The sequence below is a fragment of the Notolepis coatsorum genome (assembly GCF_963971535.1).
Source record: "Notolepis coatsorum genome assembly, chromosome: 7".
Lineage (NCBI taxonomy): Eukaryota > Metazoa > Chordata > Actinopteri > Aulopiformes > Paralepididae > Notolepis > Notolepis coatsorum.
The window spans coordinates 23,886,145-23,899,904 of record NC_140171.1 but is presented as its reverse complement, the minus strand read 5'-3'; the positions used below and the strand labels follow the sequence as shown (position 1 = coordinate 23,899,904).

The 13,760-nt window shown below is 44.4% G+C and overlaps 1 protein-coding gene across 1 annotated transcript in view; it reads right to left on the bottom strand.

Moving 5' to 3' along the window:
* Positions 1 to 13,760, bottom strand: part of ctnna2 (catenin (cadherin-associated protein), alpha 2) — a gene marked incomplete at its 3' end in the record, with an annotated part of 136,868 nt that overhangs the window by 90,947 nt on the left and 32,161 nt on the right. Inside the window, 1 exon segment of the mRNA XM_084318213.1 lies at positions 3,367 to 3,518. Within this exon segment, the coding sequence (XP_084174339.1) occupies positions 3,367 to 3,518 (152 nt within the window).

Genomic DNA, 13,760 nt, shown 5'->3' with positions numbered 1-13,760 from the left:
ATGAGAGAAGGGCCCGGCCAAGTAAAAATAAATAATAATAATAAAACGCAGAGGGAATACAGACAACGCGGTAAGCGGATCTCAGAGCGCCGGGGCCCGACGCATTGGATCACTGCACGTGACGTAACGCCGGTCTCATGGAGAAGACACACATCGTATGTATGTATGCCTGCTGCTGACGGAACGCTTTAGTGTTGAATCCCACTGTTTTTTCAGACGTTCAACCGCGTCGTTTTTCCTCACGCCCCCCCGGACGGCTCATTTGTATTAGACCACATCCGCCGCCGTCCTCTATAGCCTGAAACAAAGAGAGTACGTGTTTATCCTGTCAACAAACCCACCCCCCCTGACGTCTCAGCCTCGCAGAGAGAGAGACAGAGACGGAGGAGGAGGAGATGGTTGATGATGTGCGTGATGATCGCTTTAGCCTCTTAAGCCTTTAGTGGAGTTTATGTGGGTCATGTGACCCGACTGAAGATATGAAAAACCGGCGGCCCTATTCTTAGAAGGCTTTACCTACACGCGTTTTGAAGCTTTGGAAGAAATATGCTTGTGGTCAAAAAAATATTGATTAACCTGTCAGAGGCAATAACGTGCGATTTCTGAACTGAGCGCTACTGTTCTTCTATAAACCTTCCTCGTTTCTTTCTGGATCCAGGGAGGAGGTTGTAGCGCCTCTAAAACCTTTAGATGGCCGTCAGCCAAGCATCATACACATACTGTTTATAAATGACTGTATCTATCAAATAAACCCAAATGGAGATTCAAGATACTGTATGAGTTTTGAATTTGCAGGGTAGGCCATAGACAGACTTAAAAGGGGACGTCACTCAAAGGAAACATTCTGATATGTTATTTCCATGGCCTAAGACACTTCAATCAATATTTGGGAACATGAGCTACTCTCTCCCAAAGCCAGAACACCAGGGAAGTAAGACTCAAACGTGTGATGTCATCAATTATTCAAGTCTGGAGCTGCTCCATTAACAAAGAATGGGAGACTGACTCACAGAAAGTTTGTTTTCTGTCCTCGTTACAGGCACAGAAACAAACAGCCCATTGAGATTCCCGAATTTCCCCAAGGGGATCAATAAAGGAATATCTTACCTTATCTTATCTTATCTTATCTTATCTTATCTTATCTTATAACAGGACTGAGTGTTTTCTTTTCAGTAAAAACATGTTTAGGCGACCTGACACACCTACAACAACTTGTTGAAAATGGTTAAAATATACAGGTCAGGTCGAGTTGCCTTGCCTCTGCCACTTCAGTAGCTAGTTCTAATACACTTTTGAAGTGGTTCATGTTCTGGTCCTTCAGCCCTGATTGGTGCCGGGTTGAAATTCCAACTGGGCCAATCAGTGTCCATTACTAGGCAGACTCTACTTATACCAATCAGGTCTCTGTTGACCAGAATAATAGAATGGGCCAGACTGGAAGCACTTTAAGACTGAATAATGAAGTGAAACGGAGCGCAACTCAGTTCTGAGTGCCGGTGTTCAGAGATCAGGAAATCGAAGCATAGTGAAACTTTCATCAGAAAATACGGGGAAATGCCCTACTGTCAGTCTGGGGAGGGTGTAGAGAGTACCACACGCCTCCTCCAATGCATGTGGAGTGGTATGTGGTCCAGTTATGCTGCTCTGATTAAGTCCTCTATGCGTCTATGCTTTTACCAACGCGTTCGTGTTTCCGGGTTCCCGTTTTGCGCTCTGATTGGCCAGGTCATGTGACATGTGCGCCAATCGTGGGACGGCAAGTTCTGCGCCTATTTCCGGGTCGAACAGCCTGCAAACTACCTAACGCCTATCACTGGTTAAGCTTAGGCGACTCTTTCGCAGTTGGTTAAGGTTAGAGTTTGGAATCAGGGCAGGCGTTCTATCGCCATGCTCTAAGACAAACTCTAACCTTAACCAACTTCGAAAGAGCGCCTAAGCTTAACCAGTGTAGAAACTTGTGGTCTCACGATTGGGCGTACATGTCACATGACCTGGCCAATCAGAGACGCGGAAACACGAACGCGTTGGTAAAAGCAATTAGGCGTCCTCTATTGCAGTTTGCACGCTTCAAATGTGAAAGTATATCGTCTTCTGCCAATGTTTTCTATGCAAAATCTTTTTCTTCAAAGTAACTACACTGTAGTAACTGATGGGTTCAGATGTAGTGGAGTAAAATTATAAAGTTCCCTAAAATTAGCTCGAAGTAGCTCGAAAATTGTACTTAAGTACAGTACTTGAGTAGAAATAGTTACTTTCCACTGCTGGAGATATGTGGGTTGCATATACAGTAGATGCCAGGAGGCTGGCTGCTTGCCGCACGCTGGAGAGAGTGCACTCGTCGCCACAGGCTGCCCGGTTATGCACTCCGTCTCCCCGTAATCGTACCCGTTCTCGCCTGAGTGCTCGTCTCGCGGGAAATCCAGTGCACGCAGGAGCCCCCAACCCCTCCCCCCGCATTAAAAATATGCCATCTCTCTCTTCAATCCGTAGCCATGTATTGTTATATATATATATATATAGATAGAAGGATATATAGATAGAAGGACTTTAATGCTTAATGATTGCTAAAACATAATTTTTCACTACATGGGGTGAATACCAGTAGCCAGAGAGAAGTTAACATTTTCATTTTACAGCACTTGGCGATCAGCTTTTGACATTTTTCTCCCATCCCCCCATTTAGTCATTATGCCAATTACCTTCCCGGTCGTTGCGCTGACCTACTGTTGGTCTGGGGAGGGTGTGTAGACTATCACACGCTGTCCTACTGTCGGTCTGTGGAGGGCGTATCTTACCACATGCTGTCCTACTGTCGGTCTGTGGAGGGCGTAGCTTACCACATGCTGTCCTACTTTCGGTCTGGGGAGGGCGTAGACTACCACATGCTGTCCTACTGTCGGTCTGGGGAGGGCGTAGACTATATCACATGCTGTCCTACTGTCAGTCTCCGGAGGGAGTAGACTACCACACGCTGTCCTACAGTCGGTCTGGGGAGGGTGTAGACTACCACATGCTGTCCTACAGTCGGTCTGGGGAGGGTGTAGACTACCACATGCTGTCCTACAGTCGGTCTGGGGAGGGAGTAGACTACCACATGCTGTCCTACAGTCTTTCTGGGGAGGGTGTAGACTACCACATGCTGTCCTACAGTCTTTCTGGGGAGGGTGTAGACTACCACATGCTGTCCTACTGTCAGTCAGATGCATACCCCCACCGGCTTCCCGTCCCACGAACACCGCCAACCTTGTTCGTAGGGAAGACTGACCGAGCCAGAGGTACCGAGTGCTCAGACCTCTCTAGAGCACACGGACGCCCCGGTGAGCACATTCGTTTCATTCCCCTCCCGAAAATAGAACCCGGACGTACCCGTATCATGAGGACGGCTTTCCTGATGTCGCGGACGCCGTCGTAGACCAGGCGGGAGGCGTCGATGAACTCGTTCTCCTCAAAGGCCTGTGGGGGGTTCGTGCTCAGGGCCTCGATGGCCACCTCCACCTGCTCGGCGAAACGGGGCATGACTGCACGGAGAAACGGATGACAGGTAGGTAGAAAGAGAAAGAGAGAGGGAGAGGGAGAGAGAGAGAGAGAGAGAGAGAGAGAGAGAGAGAGAGAGAGAGAGAGAGAGAGAGAGAGAGAGAGAGAGAGAGAGAGAGAGGGAGGGGGACAGAGATGGTGAGATCCATCATACATAGTCTTTAGGTACAGTATCTGCCTTTCCCTGAAGGGTAAACACTTATCAATGAGGAAAGGTGAGATGAGAAAAACAACAACCCTGAGTCCTGACAGGACGCTGATGGGCGTGCGCCTGGTCCAGTCAAGGAGACAAGGACACACACTCTTTGCATCGGAAATATTAGTCAGTGGCAGGGTCTCTCCCCCTTTCCCAGGGATGGGGTCCTGTTCACTCACACCGCACGCCAATTAGCGGTTTCACCTTGGTTTATGCTACAGGGAGATTGGCCTGTCTGTCACACCGATCAGTGTGTGTGTGTGTGTGTGTGTGTGTGTGTGTGTGTGTGTGTGTGTGTGTGTGGTGTGTGTGTGTGTGTGTGGTGTGTGTGTGTGTGTGTGTGTGTGTGTGTGTGTGTGTGTGTGTGTATGTGTGTGTGTGTGTGTGTGTGTGTGTGTGTGTGTGTGTGTGTGTGTGTGTGTGTATGTGTGTGTGTGTGTGTGTGTGTGTGTGTGTGTGTGTGTGTGTGTGTGTGTGTGTGTGTGTGTGTGTGTGTGTGTGTGTGTGTGTGTGTGTGTGTGTCTAAGTGCATGTGCGTAAGCGAACAAGGACAACACTATAACACGGAAACCCGTCAAATCAGCGTGGAGGGAAACAAAACCAAACCAGAAGAAAAAACAACAACAAAAAACACCACAGACACAAAAGAAAGATTACTTGCTGTGACCATGGAAATGGTCGACAATGTTGGTGGAACAATCCTAGTACACTCTCTGTGTGTTGAAATGAGTTGTGTTGCTTTGCAAATGTATGTGGGACAAACACACTGAAAGTTTTAATGTTACATATAATATGCCAAGACCAAGTGTCATACCCAAATATGTATGGCTTACATGACGGAATAGTAACAAACTACAGAGCAAAGACTAATAGGATATTCATATGAATGCACACACACACACACACACACACACGCACACACACACGAGAGAGAGAGAGAGAGAGAGAGAGAGAGAGGAGAGAGAGAGAGAGAGAGAGAGAGAGAGAGAGATGAGAGAGAGAGAGAGAGAGAGAGAGAGAGAGAAAGAGAGAGAGAGAGAGAGAGAGAGAGAGAGAGAGAGAGAGAGAGAGAGAGAGAGAGACAGATATGGGGATATTACTTTGTCTGAGTTATGGGGGGTGGGGGCTCACTACATCTCTACTTTTCTTGACAGCCTATACTAACATAATACTTGCTTTTGAAATGATTCAACTGCAAAACATAAAAGAAAAAAAAAAACATATAGCCATATATATACACACACTGGTAGAGGAACATAATGTGTTTTGGGAGAGCAGACAGGATTGATTTGAGGCCGAGACCCTTTGGCCGTCGATAAGACAGGTTTAATGAGGACACACTGGGAAAAAGAGAGAGACGAACAGCAAAAAGCAGACTCAGTAACGCCGGCTTGGCTGGTGGATAGGCACCAGAACTCAAACTGTCTGACTTTATTGTCAATCTTCTCAGTGCCGTCCACTTTGAAGTGTGAAGTGAGCTAAATCAATTAGTCCACTCTCCCTAAAAGGTATATCTGCAGCGCTGCTCACACTCGCCTGTACATCGGATATATTACACCAACCATAAAAGGTGCTACGAAAAAGTCTCTCTCTCTCTTTTTTTCTTCTTCCTCAATTTTTAATTCAGTTTAATCCACTTACTGGAGAGGCGTAAAATAGGCTTTTGGGAATTGTGGGGGAGTCATTTTTAAATAGAAATATTTAAATGTTCTCCGAGCTCCTAATGAGCAAAGTTGCTGATGGCGAGGAGCAATTTCACCCATTCCAGTTGAGAAATGATGAAGGGAATTAAACATGACCATGTAGGCATGGATTTCCTCTCCCCGCCCTCCTAAGCCTAAACCGGAGTTTAAATGAGAAGTTCGAGAAGCACAATGAAGGCTTCGCTCCTTTCAGGCTTTACACCGTGAAGGCACAAGGACAACCGAGGATATTGTTAAGAGTGTTTTTATCAGGAAGGCGTTTGGAGACATGTGGGTTGAATATACAGTAGATTAAGTATTTTTTACTCAAGTACTGTACCTAAGTACTAGGGCTGTCCCCGACTAAGGATTTGGATAGTCGACTATGATTGGCCGAAATTAGCCGATAGTCGACTATTAGTCGAAAAAATAAAAGGATAATTAAAAAAAATAAAATAAAAAAATCATCATTCCAGTTGGGCTGTGGGGGTGCTTAATGTCTGACGGAAGGCTTCTTATCCTCTGCAAAAGCATGCAATTGGTCCACTGATGGATACATCTTGATATTTGTCTAGTCTAGTGTGTTCATTAGATGGGTGAAATCCTCTTTCAGTGCCTCTGTGCCTGTTTTCTTAGGCAGTTAGCCTCTGGTATGCGTGCCATTAGCGTTAGCCACGCTTCTAGGCCTCTTTTCTTTTGGAAAGAATGAATTTTTGTATTCGACTAAGAGGTTGGCAGTCAACTACGGTTCCTTTCGATCGATTAGTCAACTATTCGACTAATAGGGGGGTCAGCCCTACTAAGTACATACTTTACTTTACGTGAGTAAAATTTGCATAGAAATCAGAGCAGCACAACTGGACGCGTCTATACTTTCTACAACGGAGCTCGGTTTCCGGGTTCCTCCGATTGGCCACGACGCCCACGTGACCTCCGCTAGCACGCCCCCTTCCTGACGGCGCGCCGCGCTCGCCAGCTTCCTCAAGCGCCAAGCTCCTGCCGCGCCGAGCTCTGTCATTGAGTGGGTGGTGGCAGCATAACAGCGTTCAGCCTGATGTAATACGCCAAGCTCTGTCATTGAAGTGGGTGGTGGCAGCATTGATTGATTGATTGATTGAAAACTTTTTATTAACAGATTGCAGAATGGGTACAGTACAGTACAGCTCAATACATACAATTGTTAAGGGGATGCAGACCAGAGAAAGACTTTCGTCTTGTTTACATCAGGGTCCCCCATTTTCAATTCATCGTAACATATATGACATACTTGACATACAGATAGACAGTACTGCTACATCTATACATTTATGACATACCAGATTTGCAAATACAGTACTGTTTGTGATACGAAAAGAGTCCAGAAAAAAAGAATATATACATTTGATGTAGAAACTGTACATTGGAGGAGGTTGGGTAGGTGGGGGGGGGGGGTGGGGGGGGGTGTTCAGCCTGATGTAATGCGCCGAGCTCTGTCATTGAAGTGGGTGGTGGCAGCCTGATGTAAAGTAGCGATTTTATTGGTTTGTCATGACAAACCAATTACATAATCCAACATAAGTGTAAAAAAACAACATATTCCAGTTAACGGTATATTTTTTTAATAGTTTATGCATTCGCAAATATGAGAGCCTGTCATTGAAGTGGGTGGTGTTACCAACAGCCAGCGTTCACCCTAATGTAAAGTAGCGATTTCTATTTCATTGAGGAAGCTGGGAGCGCGGCGGGCGCGGCTGGAGCTTGGCGAGCGCAGCGCGGCGCACGACAGGAAGGGGGCGTGCTAGCGGAGGTCACGTGGGCGTCGTGGCCAATCGGAGGAACCAGGAAACTGAGCTCCGTTGTAGAAAGTATAGACGCCAACTGGACCACATACCACTTTAACATAATATTTAATCAGAGCAGCATAACTCAGTGTTTCCCCGCCAACGGGACCCCCGCCACCCATGAAGACATAATTTTATTTTATATAATAATAAATACAATTAAAAAATTTAAAAATCTTATTTTATTTTATTTTATAATTTTTTAAGCTTGCTTTAATCACAGTAACGTTAGCAGACTAGCAAAATTATACATGAATCGGTTTTCCTATAAATCATTCTTCACTACGACAGTGTGGTAGGCGCGGCGCGGTCTACGGAGACGCAGACAAAAGCTACCAAATCCATTCCGAGACAACTCAGAGACAATTCCGAGACTGACTAGCGTTGTGCGTAACAAGTCTCAGTCTCTCTCTCTCTCTCCTTCAAGTATCCAAACGTTACACTATAAAACGAACTGGATAGTTGATTAATGATATTCTAAAATCATTAAGTCTGCTTAATGGGCGCGCGCGCGCACACACACACACATTCTCCCTTTCTGTGTGTGTGTGTGTGCACGCGCCTGTCCCAACTCTGGTCTTTGGAAAGACCTGGGCCCCGTTCCCCGTACTGTACCTGGCTAACTGAGTTAGCCAGATAATCTCCAGCATAGCCTGACTTAAGCCGGACCTTTCTGTTCCCCGACGCTCGATTGTCTAAATCACCATGACAACAGATCAAAAAGTTTGAGCCTGGTCGGGAGCAGGGTTTAGTTCAGTTAGCTGGATGAACCATGGCCACGCCCCCGCAAAGAAATGCCAGCTCGCTCCCTGAAATATTTCTCACAGTCTAGAACCATTATACCATTCTGAATTATGTTTTTGTGCTTCGTTTTCCTAGAGGGGGCTTTTGAAATGTATAATAATAGAACTAAATGCTGATAATAAATCATATTGAGCCTATAGATTTACTTTGTCCTAAATAAAATAATGCACGTCATATACGGCGCTCGGAGTCGCGATACACGCTGCATGTGGTTATTTTAATAACGGCGCATTGCAAATGTGAATCCCGCGGGGATATTTTTAATTAATGAAACCTATCGGCCGTTTGGCTCTGATTAGTTTCATATATTCTCCGCTGTAGATTTGCTTAACGAAGCGCCCGGATTGTGTTTCATTCAAGCATAAAATTGAAGTGTCTATGCGTGGATTGTGGTTTTTGTGTGATATTGTAACTGGGATTAAAATGTCTGATGAGATGCGCTGTTTGACGGATTTGAGAAATTGAATCAGCCGTTGACGTCACATTAATGCATTTGAGAATAAAGAGATAAAACTTCATTCAAAAGAAAAATATTCGAAACACGGGTCTCTTGTGCATTGATGGATACACAATGGATATATCCCGTCTGGCACAGTGGTGCAACGGCCAGTGTTCGCTCCTGGCAAGTGGGCGACCCGAGTTCGAGACCCCGCGTTTCCAATATAATCTTTTTGGAATATAATATTAATGATTATACGCAAAAGTAGCCTAGTTTTAAGTTAAAATATTATAAATCTACATGCATTGAGGATGTCATTCTTTATATAGCTCTCAACGTGCACCAAATAGAATTATTCCTACATTGCAAAAAGAAGAAAAAGACTAGAAGAAGTGGGATTCGAACCCGGGCCGTCTGCGTGAAAGTCAAAATGACCAACCGTCACACCACAGTGCAGATTAGTAAAACATCCACCATACATCAATCAATGGGTAAGAGAGCCGTATCCTTATTCTGAAACAGTTGAACTAATTATTTTCACTAGCAAGATCTCATTTGATTATCCATTCCATAAACCTACTGCCAGCAGGCAAGTTTAAAGAAATATAATCTGATTGATTGGGGTAATGCGGGATTTAAAATTAGCCTATAGATTATGCATTTAACTTGTCGGCGAGGCTATTGAGCCGTACTGCAATCTGTTAATAAAGTTTTAAATCAATTAATCAATCAATGCCGTTAGAAAATCAGGATTTCTGCTATCGATACTTGCTGGCTTTTCAACTGAAGCGGCCGCGCGCACTTATCCTGGGTCTCAAGTCTGGTTCGAGTTAACGAGACTGAATCCACCTTCGAGGAACAGGAAAATCCCGGCTTCAAACATCGGGTTAATTGAATCTGGATAATGGGACTCTTGATCGACTTAGTTGAACCAGGTACGGGGAATAGGGCCCAGATGAGGTCAGAGGAGTTTGATAGTATTTACTGAGGATGGCCAGATGGTGATGTCAGCCAGATATGAGGAGAAGCATGAACCTTTTAAAGGACATCTCTTTGAAAGAAATGACATTTTACAGTTTTTTTCTGATTTCTTTTAAACAAATTATTATTTTGTCTTATTTAATTATTATTTAGTTATTGCACTGCACTTTGCAGTTGAAATAAACCTCATACTGTAACTGAACTGGCACTGAACATTGAACTGCATTGGCACTGTTTGCAGATGTACTGTTATTAATGTTAGTTAAAAACATAATTTTGTATTGTTTTGATTTTGTTAAATCCAAAGTAAAATATATAAAATTTGAGAAATTCGAAAACAGGACAATTTTAATCCGAGAAATCCGAAAACAGGAAAATTCATATCCGAAAACAGGAAAAGATAAAACGGATTTCATAGGGCCCAACCTGTTCCACCCCACAGGGACGGTACCGACCCCTTTTTGACATTATTATCATATATTAATATTTTTATGAGTGATGCAATAAATTAACGTTTTTAAAATCAAACGTTTTCAAGTATTATTATCACTACTATGTCACAAATACATGTAGAATGTAAAACGTTAGGTTGGCAATAGTTTAGCAATAGGTTAAAAGTGAGTTTATATCATTTTAAGTTTTTATTTTTCACTCGCGTTTTTGACGCGGAAGCGGAAATGGAAATGTTGAACCATGGGAATTGTAGTTTTGAAGAGCGCCTCGCCAGCTATCTGCCAGCGTCGGAATTTCTCAAATCTACACTTCCTGTGGTCCGCTATGGTCGTTCAAAGTTCGGCGTTCTGAATGAATCATATCAATAATTGTTATGATTCGCGATAATAAGCTACAAAAGGTAACGTTTTTGACAAATATTGAAACGCAGTCAGTTTCTCCACACTATTGTAATCATGTAGGAATAATTAGATCTGAAATTAGTTACAAAATGATTACACTGTGGGAGAAATAAAAAAGTACAGTCGATTACATTAAATATCTGTATATGTTATTATGCATGCCTGGTGATACTATATCCAAATTGAACTCGGCCATTTGAAAGATACTATATGTATATAGATACTATATGTATATATATATATAAATGTGCGAATTGGCTATAATAAGGTAATGTATAAGCATATATTCTATATTCTATAATAATATTTCAAATTGCATTGGTCCGGATGGGAGAATTCAGTACTGTATATACAAAACCTTCAATTTTATCATCTTCCCTTTATTAATTTCCTTAGATCTTTTGTACACATGATCTCAAGAGGGTACTGAATTAGCTCAGTGGCAGTTTTTTAAGTTTGGTCATTATTATCATGGTTTTATTCACTGTCAAAGATGAAAAGAAAAATTATAATTCATATTTTCCTTTGTTTCATCAGAATTTAAGCAAGCCTAGTAATAGACACAATATTTCTGACACTGAGAATACATTCATTGAGGTCCATAGATGTTCCTAGATACCAAGAATATGCAAATAGCCCTTGTAGAAGTGGAGCAATATTCCATTTACCTAGGTATACATTTTATGCAGATTTCACCTGGGGTGGAACAGGTTAAGGTTAATAAATTCAATCAGAAAATCTGCTCCGCTCTGATAAACTGACTCTTCGGTCAGAGCGTCCAGTGTGCACTCTGTGAATTTCCGAACAACTTGAGTGCGCTCGCTCTGACACTGGTTGTAAATAGTTATGAGTGTTATATGTGCATCACTGTATTGTAAATAGTTCATATGTGTGTTGTCACTACTGTATGTACTGTATAATTGTAAATAAGTTAATTTATGTTGTTAATATTTATTTACCTAATTTATTTATAGTTTAATCTCAGCTCAGTGTAGAGAAGTGCACCGATACTAACTGCGCACGTCTATGAGGACACTGTTGACACCACGTATCCGTGACACGCGCGCCCCGCGACAACACTAGCCTACCGCCCCCCCCCTGAAAAAATCCTAGGGGAAACAGTACATAACCTTTAATCAGAGCAGCATAACTGGACCACATACTGCTTTAACATAACTTATAAAGGTCAAGGTTGAGGTGTGAATGCGCTCAAGCACTGGAATACACAAAAGCAATGTAGCATGCATACGTTTACTTTAGATACCTAAGTTTAGTTTCTAGTTTCTGAATGAAGTACATTCAATAGCAAATAATTCTCTACTTTTTAGTACTCCTTTATTTGGTATTTTCTACTTTTACTTAAGTGACTTAAGTGACTTCCACCAGGAGACTCAGGCACGCTGCTAGCTGCAGAGAGTGCACTCATGGCCACAGGCTGCGCAACTGTGCACTCGGTCTCCATGCGTAATCCGCGCACCGGGAGAGACCTTGCACTCGGAGGCCGCAGGCAGGTGAGGGCTGGCTTACCCGCCTCTCGCCTCCGCAAACCTGGCTGAGCGCTCGTCTCATGGGAGGGAGGCATGCTGGAGCACTAACCCCCCCCCCCCCCCAGCAGTGGGAAAGGTTCCGTAAATGGAGAACCTCCGAATGTCGTTTCCCAGAGTGGGGGAGTGTATGAAAAACCTGAATCCCAAGGCCGAGCGGGACGGCTGGAAAAATGTTTCCTTTAACCTTTTCTGGTGGATGATGGAGCGTGCGCCTGCCGGGGCTGCAAGGGCTCACAGCCTGGAGGAGAGGAGCCTCTGCCCTTGTCTGTGGGGGGGGGGGGGTGATTAGCGGTGATTTGGAGTCAAGCTCTTCAACACCCGCAGCGGTGGGAGTGACAGCGGGAAGTGGAGGGCATATAACGGGGATGACGTGGAAACCGGGTACATTTGAACCTTGGACCATAGGATCAACAGGCGCCCTCACTAACCAGCTGAGCTAAACGGTCCGACCTGCCAGCAGGCGCTGGTTGACTGTGATCGTCAGTAGTTTTACACTAACTTCAATTAACCTAAACATTTTGGAATTTGATGCAAGTTTTTGATGCAAGACAAAAAAGAGAAAGAAAAGAAACAGGGAAACCTCAATTTCACGGCGAGGAACGTCTCACTTTAGACGACATAATTAAACTAGACGTGGAAACAAAAGCCCAAAACGAGCGAAACAAAGCACAGTGAATTGTGGGGTGCAACGTCAGCCTTCAAACTCAGGAGGGGGTGTGGGGTGGGGTGTGTGTGTGTGTCAGGGCTATGATTTGTGTCAGCCTCAGAGGGGGGGGGGGGGGTGTTGCCAAGTCTAACCAGAAGGCTTTCCACCCCCTCTATGATTTAAGACTGATGCTCGCCTCTCCCGCCCTCAGGCCCCTCCCCCCTTCCTCCCTCTCCGACGGCCTAACCTCAGCTAAACTGTCTTATACCAAGCAGCCCTTACTGATGAGCGCTATACAAACCCTTGTCAGCGCTTTGCCTTTACCCCCCGCCTGGCTTCGCCTCCTCTCTCCCACTGCTCTGAGTTGGCCATCTGTTAAGTCACTTAGACCGAGGCCGCCTTCCGCATCATCATCACACACAATAGACGGAAATTGAGAGAGGGCCTCATCACGTCCGACTACTGAGTGTGTGTGTGTGTGTGTGTGTGTGTGTGTGTGTGTGTGTGTGTGTGTGTGTGTGTGTGTGTGTGTGTGTGTGTGTGTGTGTGTGTGTGTGTGTGTGTGTGTGTGTGTGTGTGTGTGTGTGTGTGTGTGTGTGTGTGTGTGGTGTGTGTGTGTGTGTGTGTGTGTGTGTGTGTGGTTGTGTGTGGTTGTTGTGTGTGTGCAGCGCACCTGGGCTGTTAGGGAGGTGATTTGGGGACCTGATTGGAATACTGAGCGGCTCATACATATCCATGGCTCAACATGAGTTTAGAAATGCATTTTCGCTAGTGCTATCATTTATGGCGCTTTCACGCTACATAGTACTGGCTCGAGTCGACTCTCTTTTTTTGGTTTTCATTGCCAAAGTTTCTGTTATCACCTCCGTTTGGGTTCCCAGTGAGCGAGGCGACACTGCAGACCACTGATTGGTCAGAGAGAATGATAACTTGTAACTGTAGACCACTGATTGGTCAGAGAGAATGATAACTTGTAACTGCAGACCACTGATTGATCAGAGAGAACGATAACTTGTAACTGCAGACCACTGATTGATCAGAGAGAACGATAACTTGTAACTGCAGACCACTGATTGGTCAGAGAGAACGATACCTTGTAACACAACAGCACCGTCATCTTCAACCCGGGAAATGTCTCACGAATCATGAACATCATCATTCTTTTCAGCTCACATCTTAGTTACGACAACATTGTGTTGCTAAGCAGGGTTGTACTTGTGGGTGAAATATTTCCAATGTTCACTAAGACGGCTGCTC